The sequence below is a fragment of the Hydra viridissima genome, unplaced genomic scaffold (genome assembly GCF_058129835.1).
Source record: "Hydra viridissima isolate aposymbiotic clone 2 unplaced genomic scaffold, HvirCarnegie_v1 scaffold_9, whole genome shotgun sequence".
Lineage (NCBI taxonomy): Eukaryota > Metazoa > Cnidaria > Hydrozoa > Anthoathecata > Hydridae > Hydra > Hydra viridissima.
In genome coordinates, this window is record NW_028324308.1 from 6,157,282 (window position 1) to 6,170,514 (window position 13,233).

The 13,233-nt window shown below is 31.4% G+C and overlaps 4 protein-coding genes across 5 annotated transcripts in view; 3 read left to right on the top strand and 1 right to left on the bottom strand.

The window, feature by feature from the left end:
* Positions 1 to 2,009, top strand: part of LOC145186156 (cilia- and flagella-associated protein 65-like) — a 259,850-nt gene extending 257,841 nt beyond the window's left edge. For both annotated transcript variants that reach the window (XM_090099055.1, XM_090099056.1), the window contains exons 36-41: positions 73 to 248; positions 449 to 655; positions 875 to 973; positions 1,247 to 1,349; positions 1,436 to 1,602; positions 1,821 to 2,009. In XM_090099055.1, coding sequence (XP_089955181.1) covers positions 73 to 248; positions 449 to 655; positions 875 to 973; positions 1,247 to 1,349; positions 1,436 to 1,602; positions 1,821 to 1,968 — 900 coding nt within the window. In that variant the 3' untranslated portion in view covers positions 1,969 to 2,009. The remainder of the gene's footprint in view (positions 1 to 72; positions 249 to 448; positions 656 to 874; positions 974 to 1,246; positions 1,350 to 1,435; positions 1,603 to 1,820) is intronic.
* LOC145185579 (RAC-gamma serine/threonine-protein kinase-like) overlaps positions 1 to 13,233 on the top strand; it is a 385,494-nt gene that overhangs the window by 257,841 nt on the left and 114,420 nt on the right. The gene's annotated exons all lie outside the window — the stretch shown is intronic.
* Positions 5,877 to 8,432, top strand: LOC149883750 (uncharacterized). Its single transcript, XM_090098632.1, has 3 exons — positions 5,877 to 6,087; positions 6,408 to 7,702; positions 8,049 to 8,432. Exons 1-3 carry the CDS (start codon positions 6,069 to 6,071, stop codon positions 8,430 to 8,432), a joined length of 1,698 nt encoding a protein of 565 aa, XP_089954758.1. The 5' UTR covers positions 5,877 to 6,068.
* LOC145185626 (epithelial membrane protein 1-like) lies at positions 9,555 to 11,105 on the bottom strand. The gene is made up of 3 exons (XM_090097993.1): positions 10,762 to 11,105; positions 10,341 to 10,475; positions 9,555 to 9,844 (listed from the first exon to the last, which is right to left on the bottom strand). Exons 1-3 carry the CDS (start codon positions 10,988 to 10,990, stop codon positions 9,678 to 9,680), a joined length of 531 nt encoding a protein of 176 aa, XP_089954119.1. The 5' UTR covers positions 10,991 to 11,105; the 3' UTR covers positions 9,555 to 9,677.

The window sequence follows — 13,233 nt, forward strand, 5'->3', positions numbered from 1 at the left end:
ATCATTGGATTTGTTAATTTACATTTTCTTTCTGAAACTTCTAAAATGTTCTTAAGCTGATAATGTCTTTAGATTACCAATAAAACACATATGGATAAGTTTGTTAAAGAGAGATCCATTTGGAGTACGCGTTTAGAAGAGAAAAAACATCTCTTCACAATCTGTGATATTGCTTCGGCTAAAAATGTTCTTCGTATGAGAACTCGGCCTGAATCTCAAAATGTTTTTTCAAGTGATACCAGTTCAAAGTATCTTTTTTACTAATATTATTATTATTTTGCTCTGTTTAAACAACTTAGCATTAAAAATAGCTTGCTGAATAGTTAATACTGAAAAATTTCAACTTTGCTTTCGTTTTTTAAGATTCTTTAATAAAAGATTTTGCTTAAAAATTTAATTTTTGTTTAAAATAATGGAGCAAAAATATAATTGTAGTTTCAAAATTTAGGGCGGTGCCTTCTGTCCCTTTGCCCCCTATCAAACGTTTACAAGATAAAGATCAGTTGATATTTATAGATGGGAATGATGGTGATGATCCTGAGCCATTGGCCCCAAAATCTTTTCCTGTTCATCTTTTTGTGTGCGTTAATATTCATTCCATCAAGTCATTTTTTGACAATTTTCCAGAACTTGTAGACACTGTGTTTATTCAGAGGTAAAATTTAATTTATTGGTTTCATACTTTGTACACATTTTTCTCGTCGTTGTTTACAATACTTATCATGCTTTAAAATCTTTTAACAATATTTTCTTATTCAAATATAAGATTTGTATTACAAATATGTAAAATATTTGTTCAATGTATATAAACTGATATCAAATTTGTTAATATGCTAGCTAAAGCGAATGTTGAAATTTTTTATGGTTTATTTAGAAACCCTTTAAACAGAGTAAAAGGCTCGTTCCACAACAGCATCAAAAATTCGGATGAAGAGTACTCTCTTATTGACAACATTTTAGCATTGCTAATTCGGTATTTGAAATTAATAATAAAAATAAAATGTTGCTCTTTATTTTTGTTTGTTTTTTATCGAGAAATTCGAATTAAAGTTAAAACTTCTCTATCAAATCAACAATCATTCTGTGCTTGTAGTAAACGTTAAATGGCTTTAAAAGATTTTATTTTATTTGTTACCATAATTTATCTGGTAAAAGACAAACAAGTTGATGACACCAATTAGTTTGTATTTTAACTCTTCATGCTAATTTAATAACTGAATGCGGACTTTAACATTTAATTTTTTAGTGACTGTTTGGAGGATAGAGATTTTGAATGCTCTGTTGATCGTATGAAAGAAGAGCCAATACCTTATTATGGAATGTTTGCTCAAATCTTCAATAGCATTGAGGTTAATAATCGACTTAAATAGTTTGCTTATTTTCTCTTTTTCTTCTAGCGCTTGATACTTATTTAATGTTGTTGTACTTGCTGTAGCTCAACGGACTAAATCAAAGCAAAGAAGAAGATTTGATGAAAAATCACGTGCAGTATATAACTGATAAACCCCTGGAAGCAGAAACGGAGGAGATTACTCCTCGTGATTTGTTAATAAAAGTATCAGGCAGTGACACTCTGATTACGGATAGAGAAAATTTAAAAAGGTATCAATTATTATTGGGATCTCGATACTTTACGTTTTGTACATATGGAAAGTGCATACTGTTTACCTCTATGTTGTCTGTGAATCTTTTTTTTAAAAAAAAAATAGAGAATTTTTGGTGTTATCATTTAAAAGTAACGAGATTTTTCAGTAAATACAAATTAAGAATGCGAAAAAAATTTATTTTCATTCAACACTCGACGTTTAATTTATTTTAAGAAATGACGAAGTGCGATTCATCTTAAAAGATATACTGGACAATACCTTGTTTAATTTAATATCAGAGGCCACGTTTGGTGAAATATCTTTAACTAATCGACCGCAATTAATTTCTGTTCCTCCGAATTTGGGTGAGAATTCTCGCTGATGTGCTCAATAAAAAGATTTTTTACAAAATTAAAAAAAAAATAGTTAAATAAAATTTGCTAATAGTTTTTATTATATTAACTGGATATAAATATGGAAAAGTATATATGTGAATAAGTGTATATCTGCATATTTATTTTCTTAATTTTGAAAAAGTTAGAATGTATATTGGAATTATTTTTAGTAGGGTTAAAATATTTTCGTAAGACTTAAAATGTTCATATATATATATATATATATATATATATATATATATATATATATATATATATATATATATATATATATATATATATATATATATGATAGAAAATAATATTTAACATATTATACATTATTATATAATTTATACATTTTAATATATTATACATTATTATATTATTAGAGTATATTTCTCATAAGAAATCCATTCTTAAACATTTTATGCAAGCCCTAGAGCAGGTCACGGATCTGCAAAGATCGAGTACTATATTTCTGAATGCATAGGCATGTTTTTAAATAAGTTTTTTACATACATTTAAGTTATGTGTTAATTTTGTTAATTAAAGTGTCCGAAGCTCATTATTAATGATATTTTAGCAAACTGAAGCTCTCATTTTGCTAGCGTCAATCGGATAGGATCAATTAAGTGTTCTATTATTACTTAGTATCTAGAGAAACGTATAAGGAAACAGACATTAATGACATAACACGATGTATTTACAGACAAATGGTATTATCGATTTATTTACTGTCGTGATTATTAATTGAACTAAAACTTGCTCTTTATTTAAAAGTTCGAAAAATTCTGACAGTAATGTTTAACTCGTTCAGTTGGTTCTAAGAAATCTCCCGAGGAACAAATCCCCTGTTAAAAATTGTTTTAAATCTTGGAGCTTGTGTAAGCTCCTTTTACTTATTATTACCTCTGCTAATCTTTATTTCATAAGTAGTCTAAATTTCAAAACAAATTTTAACTTTAAAATAGTTTTAAATTGTTCCTGTCAATAACTAATCCTCACCTCTGTCCTAATGATTGCTCAGTTGTAACATCCAGGTTGGTAAATCCATTGGCTTTAACAGGTTGTAAACCATATTCTGTAGAGATTTTCATTGTGAAGGCGGCGTTTTTAATAAATTATCAAATGGAATTATCAATTAATCAAAATTTTAATCAAATTATCAAACGTTTTAATGGTTGTTAGTTGGTTTAACTGTAAGTCTGTAGTATTTAGCTGTAGTATGGCTTAGGATATAGGGAGGTATGGATCTAATGTTATGTAAAGGGTTGTGTTTGCCGTCCTCAGTATATTCTATTATACAATATAACTCAATAAACGTTTTATTAGCGTGTAATGGTTAGCACTCTGTCATTCATTACGTTTATATAAATACAAATAATGCTCTCTTACTCTATTTGTAGTGTTCGATACTTTTTTTATCAATTATTTCTCTTTCTGTAATTCTTCTTTTATACGAATATCTCTTCTTTATTTGAAACAGCCAAAATCTTCTGGTACTTCTTCTTTGATTAATATTTCTTCTGACTTCTTTTCAATTCCTTACTTCTTTTTCACTTTTATTCATTCATAAAACTTCTTGCTTATTCAAATATTTTTCGATCACAAAAATTCTCTCTTTAAAATTCTTCTTAAAAACTTTCTTAAAACTCTCTTTTACTTCTCTTTAAAACTCTCTTTTACTTCTCTTTAAAACTCCATCTTCTTCCTTCTATCCGTCTCCCTCCTCTGTAAAACTCTATTTTTTTAAGCTTTAATAGTCTTTGGTTGTTTTCCGTTGCGACACCTATTCATCATTCAATTAAATGGCCGGTTGGCGAGTCTTCGTTTTTTTTTTTTCCTAGTTGTTTTTTATCTTTTCTTTCCGTTTTATCGTTTGAGTCTTCCTGTTTACGACTTTTCCCAGTTGTTTTTTTTTTAAACTTAATTCTCACACTATTTACTTTTTTTTTTTTTTTAATATACAGTATTGGACAAAACATTTGCAACCAAATAATGCTAATTTAGTTTCTTTATATAAAAGTGCTGCATTTTTTCAATTTAGAGAAATAACTATGTAACTTTTTAGAGACAAAGTTCTTCAAGTTTTATTCATCACAAAGTTCATTATTTGTACACGAAAATTAATAAATTAATCAAAAGTATTAAAAAAAGTTGATTTCCTTCTGGACAAAACAAGTTCAACTCGACAAAATGTTGAGCAAGCTGTATTTCGCTATCAATATTTTGTGGCGAATGCTTTGTTGTCGATCACAGCCTTGCATCTTCGAGGCATAGTATCAATCAGGTGATCAATGAAACTTTGTGGAATCGCTGCCCAGCCCTTTTGGATTTGTTCAAACAGTTGATCCTTATTACGAACACCTTCACGATTAATTCTGCGGTTGACGATTTCCCACAGGTTCTCGATAGGGTTGAGATCCAGAGATTGAGGCGGCCAATCCATCACCGATAGGTGGTTGTGATGAAACCACTGCTTGACTACTTTTGCAGTGTGTTTCGGATTGTTGTCTTGCTGAAAAACCCATTTTATTGGCATATTCCATTCAGCATGAGGTAACATAACATCTTTCAGGATATTTTTATACATAAAACGGTCCATTATTCCATCGTTTCGATGTATTGGACCTAGACCGTTAGCAGAAAAACACCCCCAGACCATTACATTGCCTCCACCATGCTTCACGGTCTTATGGCAGTAACTTAAATCGAGGTGTTTTTCGGCCGGTCGACGTACACGGCAAATGCCATCGCTCCTAATGATGTTGAACTTCGATTCATCACTGAACAGGACAGTTCGCCATTTCTGCACATTCCAGTCAATATGAGATGTAGCAAACAGGAGTCTTTTCTTTTGGTTTTTTAGTGAAATCAGCGGTTTCTTTGCAGGGCGTCGAGAAAACAATCCGGCTCATTTTTGATAAGCCTTAATTTTGTAAATAATCGATCGCCACTGCAATTGAGACCATCATTTTCATATCATGAGAAGATCAATGACAATTTTGGAGGCCTTAGGCTGCAGTTTACTTTGCCTGTGCGTCAAGACAGCTTAGTGTTCTCTACTTTGTACAATAACTTGACTTAAAAACCTGAAGATAAAAACGAATGCAGGAGTATATTCATATTGCTTCTAAATGACACAAAAACGCGACACCCAAAGGCTCTTGTTTTTCTTCTCTCATGACTGCAGGCTTTCTTAATGCGGCTTTTAAACGCTTGGATGTTAGTTTAAAGAAATTGCTTCACCGCAGAAGCAGAAGAATTTTTCTGATTCAGCTGAATCGATTCTAGGAAATGTCGCCATTAAACTTACATTTAAGATTAAAAATTGGGTTTATTGGAAGTGCTGTCAGTGATTTGAGAAACGCCTCTAAAGATTGTTATGGAGGAAGTTGCTACATAAAAGATTTTAGTTTCTAATCTTTCTTGTACCTCGAAGTTGAGGAAAACACAAGAATATTTTGGATAAAAGAATTAAACTTATGAGCACCAGATTTAAACTCCTTGACCCCAGGGCTGTGGAGTCGGTAAGCTGCTGTTCCAACTCAGACTCCTTGATTTTATCATGGACCGACTCCGACTCCAACTCCCGACTCCTTCAGAAGTAACCAATTTTTAACAACAAATTTACTGTAGTAAAATGTTATCATTGGCTATTTCATCACGATGATACAAATAATCCAACCACTTAGTACTTTAAACAGTATTTATTAGAAAATAATTTCTGAACAAACAACTTTTCTAAACTTTTGTTATGCAATAAACTCTAATGTTGTCACTAATAACATTATGAATTTGTCAAAATCATGTTTGAAATATTGTCAGTTGCACAGTGGAGTATTTATACGAAAAAGTTGATCAAAAGTCAATTTTCAAAATTTTGTCAAAATCTGTTTTTATTGGTGCATTGGTAAAGCTTAATAAAGGTTACATTCCTAAATGGTCATTTCGGTTACTCATCTCCCTCCCACCTTATTGGGGCAGCTTTAAAAGTCGAGTAATTGTGGTAATGAATTCAATTGTTTTTCAACGTTCCTGTTGACGAGCATTATTACAAATCGTTTTTTGAGTTTGTGGTTAGTGACAAATTTTAAAAATCATAATGGATATTGAAAAAGAAGGTAAGCTCAATTTTTTGGTATATTTATTTTCTCTATTTTATACGTTACTGTCACATTTCTCATCAATTATATTTGATGTAAAAAATTTAACGTTTTTTTTTATATACACGATATTAAAAAGTGTTTTTGAATATCAATTAAGCCTTATTAAGCTACGAGCTTGTGCTTCAGGTAAACCTTATATATTCTATTTACCATTTTAAAAAAAAGTTGCACATGTACGCTCCCTAAGATTTTTTTAATTTTTTTAGTCAATAAGGCAAATACATTTTTTTTGTGATTAAAACTTTTATTTAATTTAATTCATATTTTTATTGTAGAATCTCAAGCTATCACAATAAAGATGACTAGACAATCACTTTATGAAGTCTTGGAGCAAAGTTCCGAGGAAAAAATTGACGACAAATTCGTGTTTTTATTAGAACACCTTAAAAACATAACTAAATGCCCTGCAAATGAAGAAAGTGCACTAAAAACCATTTTTTCACCTTTTAAGTTCCAATTTAAACAAAAATGGGAAAACGCTAGCCGTATAAGAGAGCGTTTTTTAAAAAATAACAAACAATGGCTCAATACCACCATAGCTCTACCAACTTGGACGGTAGCAAAACCCGGCCGACCGTCAAAAGAATTTTGTGAATCGAGTTCACCAACGAGAAGGCGAAAAACAAGGGTTTTAAGGGAACATATACCTTGTGAGGAGTTGATGTATGCTGCTCAAATGAGTCAACTTGCTGCAGGGAACAGTGACGCGTCTAACGTTATAAAGGAAATTTTATTTACACCAACAAAAGCCAAACAATATAGAAAAAGTGACACAACTACTGAAGATATCATTAAAAAGCACACACCATCAGAAGCGTTGTCAATTTTTGTGGAAGCTGATATGACTAAAAAACAATATGAAATTATTCATGCAGCCAACAAGAATATCTATCCATGTTATTCACTTATAAAAAAAGCCAAAAAAGAATGTTATCCACCAGAGGAATCGATAACAGTTACAGAAACTTGTTCAGAAATTAAATTACAAGATCTTCTGGATCACACGTCTAGGCGATTATGCTGTTATATGAATGAAATTATTGAAAATTTAAATGAAAAAGAAAGAAATAATTTAGAATTGATTTCGAAATGGGGTTGTGATGGCTCGCAACAACAAACGTTTAAACAAAAATTTCAAAACAGCGATGATAGCGACGCTAACATATTTCAAAGTTCTTTTGTGCCCCTACGGCTCATATGCCATATTGGTAACCAAAAGAAGGTGCTTTGGCAAAACCCAGCACCATCATCTACAAGGTATTGCCGACCAATAAGAATCCGTTTTATTCGGGAGAGCAAAGACGTAACGAATGATGAAATCGAATACATAGAGAACCAAATAAAAGGCTTGAGAAAAAGTGAAATAATAAACGCTTTTGGTGGTAATTTGCAAATAAAGCATGTATTTCTTTTTACTATGATTGATGGAAAAGTTTGCAATGCTGCTACAAATACGACATCAACAATGAGATGCTATATATGTGGGCAAATTTCAAAAGATTTTAATGACTTGAATAACAAAACGACAGAAAGTCGTGAAACACTGAAATTTGGGCTATCAATGCTCCACGCAAGAATCAGATTTTTTGAATCCTTGCTGCATATGTCGTATAAAATACCAATAAAAAAATGGCAAGCAAGAACAGAAGAAGATAAAAAAAATAGTTGCGGAAACAAAACAAAAAATTCAAAATCCCTTTAAAGATGAATTAGGGCTGTTGGTTGATATTCCTAAGGCTGGATTTGGCAACAGTAATGATGGGAATACATCAAGAAGATTTTTCGCCGATCCCTTAACCGCTTCCCGCATCACAGGGGTTGATATAACTCTTATAAAAAAATGTAATGTCATTTTGGAAGCAATTTCGAGTGGGCATCAAATTAATGTAAAAAAATTTGAAAATTTTGCAAATTAGACGGCTAAACTTTATGTTGATTTATATGCATGGCACCCAATGACGCCAACTATGCATAAAGTTTTAAGACATGGCACCACAATAATTGAACAGGCTATACTGCCTATTGGCCAGCTATCAGAAGAAGCAGCCGAAGCCAGAAACAAACATTTCCATCTTTATCGACAGAATTATGCGAGGAAGTCTTCGCGAGAAAACTGTAATAGAGATATTTTAAACAGACTTCTGCTAACTTCGGATCCTTTGCTAAGCAGTATGAGAAAAAGGCCCCAGACAAAAAGAAAACCGTTCTCCAGCGAGACAATAGGACTCTTGATGCCGGAAACATTAGAAGACTCACAAGCGATGACGATTGACGACATATCAGATATTGATTCTGATTGAAAATGATTGCATTGACATGTACAAAATAATTTTATTTTATTTTGGATTAAATATAGGGCTATAATATTAAATTTAGATTATTAATTTCAAACGTTTCGTTGTCAAATCATTAGCCCCTTGTAGCGGATTAACCATAGGATTTAATCCTTTAACGAAAAATAATAATTAACAACAGGTATAACCTAAGGATTAAGTTCAGTGATTGAGAAACCCAGTATAGGTTTAGATGCATCTTTCAAGTGTGATTATCCTTTTTAGTATTATAAATTTAGTTATTTGTCATTATGTTAAATAGTTGTAAAGTTGTAGATATTTGTAAAGTATGTAAGATGTATAAAAATATGTATTTTTTGTATTAATATATAAATTTTTTACATTTCATGTGTGACCAATCGTTTTTAATACAATATAATGACCCTAAACTTCTTTTTACTACATATTACATAGATAATAAACATAAAATAATTTTGTTCAACTTTTCAAGTGAAATACTCCACTGTGAGTTGGAGAGAAAAAACTTGTTCTTCTTTAAGTTCATATTCTTGAAGAATCTTTTCCACCAAGACCTGGAGAAATTCACTGGTGCCCTCCAGTTGTTGCAAACTTTAACTCCCATTATGTCTGGATATCCAACAGCTATCAGAGCATCATGGGACTTGTAGTTTTGTAACAACTAGAGGGCTAGAGTTTGATACTTGTACTTTAGACTGACAGAACATAAAATACTTTAATGAGTAACATCTATAAAATCCAAATAAAAATTATGAAACTTTGAAAGATTTTTTTTAAGCTGGAGTCAGAGTTAGTACAATTTTTCTGACTCCAGCAAAAATGAGCTCCGACTTCGACTCCACGACTCCACAGCCCTGCTTGACGCTAAAACATTTTATGTATAATACCAAAATTTTTTTTTTTTTTTTGGAACACTTGGTATGCCCTTAGCCCACTCCAGTGCTTCTCAACGTACTTATGTATAAGAAAGTATCATCAGTTTTCTTTTTCACAGAATGCATTTATATTATTTACAGATTAATCTGGAGTTTATCTAAAAGGGGGCAAAAATCATCAAGTTTACTGAATATAACAACATTTAAACAGAAACTCATAAAAAACTAATCCTCATGCAGCTGATTTATTATTAGTTTTCTTTCTTTAAGCATAAATAAATGCAAGACCTTAAATATATATACATAGTTAAATAGACAATAAATAGTAAAGCAATATCAACTTTTAATATCTAATAGTTCATATTTTTTCATAAGACACGTTTCCAAAACAGCTTAGGACACCTGCATTTACAGTAAATATGAATGACAACCATCCTAAATAGAATGACCATTGAAACTTTATTCTTTCTCCACTTCTTGAATATTCACCAGTGAAAATTGAAACGCCAACCATAACAGTGAACGCTAATAAAAAATTTGCAAGTCACCAGACATTTTTTTTTAAACTTTGATAATACATTTAGAATAAAAAAAGTAAAGTTTTACAAATATATTATCTATAATTTTATGTTTATCTCAGAAGAAACCAATAAAACAACACATACTATGTGTTGATTCTCAAAAACAGTATTAAAGAAAAAATTAAAAAATTTTAAAAATTCGTTTGCAAACATGAAATAACAAGTTTTGAATGTTTGAGTAATTGGCAACAAAAACATTTTTTTTAAATATTACATATATACTTGCTTTTAATATTCTAGAAGTTTATCATTATTATTCTATGGTAATTTAAACATACACTTTTATATAAATATAAGAACTGATGCTATTATTAAACATAAGTTCCTGCAACAAGAAAATGGTGACCAAAAACTGACTGACAGAATCAACACAAACTTAGTAATATAGATGTAAAGTTCAACAAACTAACCAAGGTGCTGAGTTTTTCCAACCTACATACCTGTAAGCAAGAGGAAGAGCGAAAGAATTTTAAAATTGATTCCTTGCAAGAAACCAGTTAGTAAAACATACATCAATATGACAACAAATCCAACAATTCCAGCAATTAAGAACACCTGTACAGCAATCATAGAACCTATATATAAGTTAAAATAGCATATATATGCATACTTATGTTTACATGCATACATACATACATACATACATACATACATACATACATACATACATACATACATACATACATACATACATACATACATACATACATACATACATACACACATATGTAAATACATGTTGTATATATATGTCATTATGTTTACTATATATACATCAGAGTATGTATGTATGTGTTTTTAATTGAGTTTTAATGCTAAGATACTCTTTATGAAAAGACAAAATGATATGGCCTAACTAACCATCAGCAGTTTGTTTGAAACATTTATATGAATGGCTCTCGTTCTTTCTCAAATGAATGCACTTTCCAAATAAGCCGTTATTAATCTCGGTTGACTCATTCTTGCTGTTAACAGTTTCTTGAAGATACCAATGATTTGTAGACGTTGAAATTACTAGAAACAATAAAGCTAAAGTTGTGGAAACAAAAACAATGAACCTAATTAATGCAACTGATCTAACACTTGACATTTTTTAGGTAAGTAAAGTAGCTAATCATTTATTAATTGCCATGCATCACAGCTGTGCCTAAGCGAAAGTGTGTGGTGTGAAATAGAAATTTGCGCCTTGTAAAATGTATGTTTTCAAAAGCTTCAAAACGAGGATGAGATTTGCCACAAGTTCGTCCGCCAGCATTGGAAACAAGATGCTACCAATGATAAATAGATGTGTAATTTCACAAAAATTTCGTAAGAAAAAGTGAAGCAAGTTCCGTAAGAAAAAGTCAAGCAAGTTTTACTTCAGGCTGGCAAAAAGTTTGCTACACTGCGGAAGCGCGAGTTAGATATCTAGTTAATATATATCATTGGATGCAACTTAAATTTTATAATCCTTGATTGCGCTTAATTTAATAAATATTTACTAAAACAATAATCCCCGTCAAGTACTCAAAAAAAGTCTGTTTTCGAAGTCAAGGTTGCTTAAATTTATTTTAAACTTCTTTCTAAAAGTCAGTTTCTTCAAAAAATATTTTGCTTTTTATACGCACCGTTGTCAAAAAAAGTGATATAGTGCATTTTGAGCTGACCCGAAAGTGCTACCTATATAGGGTAAGAGTAGTCACATTCCACTGCCCAGAAACACAAATTTTGAACTCCAACTATGGCGTCCGTCAATAAAATAACTTGTTGAAACTTCTGTTTTCGTTCCTCGAAACGCGAGCTAAAATTATTGTTAAATCTGACCTACTTGTAGCACCCACATGAAAACTTACGATAAGTAACTAATTCAAATATTTTTAAGTAGACTAAATTTAATTATGTTGCATGGTTGTTGATTTACTTTGAAATGAAACCGAGAACAAAAGTTTTACTGTGTAGTTTGCAAGGAGCCCGATAGATCAACCCAAAAATAATACCAAACCAGCACCTACAAGATTCAGCAAATGCTTCAGTCCTTTAAGTATATGAGTAATGTCTATTCAATAGATACACATCTATCGATGCATAAACGTCTCAGTGATGCTAGGGCAAAACCAATCAAATCAAGATTTTATTAATGTTCAGTTCAACACAGAATTGTCTAACATTGGGATGAAGAAATTAGTCAGGACGGTTAATCAATCATCAAGTCTAAAACTGGTTCTACCCAATATTAATGCCAGTCTTCATAAAGTTGGTCGCCAATACAGTGTTTTCTTCACTAATTCTAAAATGAATTCACGGCAGCCTGTTACTTCCATGAGAGTATTTCAGGTGAAAATGGAAAATTTGATCAAAAACCTTATGAAACCTATGAAGCCAATAAAACTATTGGATTTGTCTATAAAGGAAGAGTCTCAAAATTCTTATAAGTGTATCTTTTGCCTTTTCATGGATACTGGCTCTTCTTACACACTTCTCCCTCTGTAGTCAGCTACGACAAGTTTGCTATGATTTTCAGCAACAAACTTATCAAGGTAAATCCTGATTCTCTCTCGAAACAATTAAGCTTGTCAAATATTCTGTTCACAGCTCTAAGCATCAATTGCTATTCTGAAGAAGGAATTACTTGTAGCATTGGCGAGTTGATGTCTCCAAGAAAAAACGCCGTTAAAACGCAGTTCATAAAATTTGAAACTTTTGATTGTTGAACACTTGAGTTTTTGTTAATAGTGACAAACTCCCTTATTCTTCTGAGTCTTGATGATGGGAGAGATCCCTCACCGTATGCAAGGATATTTAGAAGAGTGAATTTCAATCCCAATTAGAATATTAACTAGTTTTAAGCCTCCTGATATGCAAAACCGAATGGAATTAATGAAAAAAGTGCGAACATTGTTATATAATTTTAGGATGTCAAATGTGATCCAAAAAAACTTTTCTGCACTGACATTTGAATTTTGCATGCTGGAGACTTTGTGAGATGTCTGGGATCTTGTTATGCCTCAATAATATTACTCCACTTCTGTGAAGGTCTATTTTTTTCTTGCAGTTTTACATTTGAGTGTATTTCAGTCTTACTGCAATCGCCTTCTTGCATAACGCTTGCTGCTTCTAGGATTTGACTGCAGTTTCAGCATGATATCATGCTGTAAACTGAAGTCTAACTTTCTCTTGACTACACCAACTGAAACTCACAATAGTTTTCCACCTGTAGAAATTTTAGCTGTCACACTCTGTCTCTTGTACTTTTTCTCTCTATGCTTAACGCCATTTGGTCTTTTGTGTTTGGTGATATGGCATTATCAGAGCGTTTTATTTTATTTAAAACTGACAACTTCCATGTTATTATTA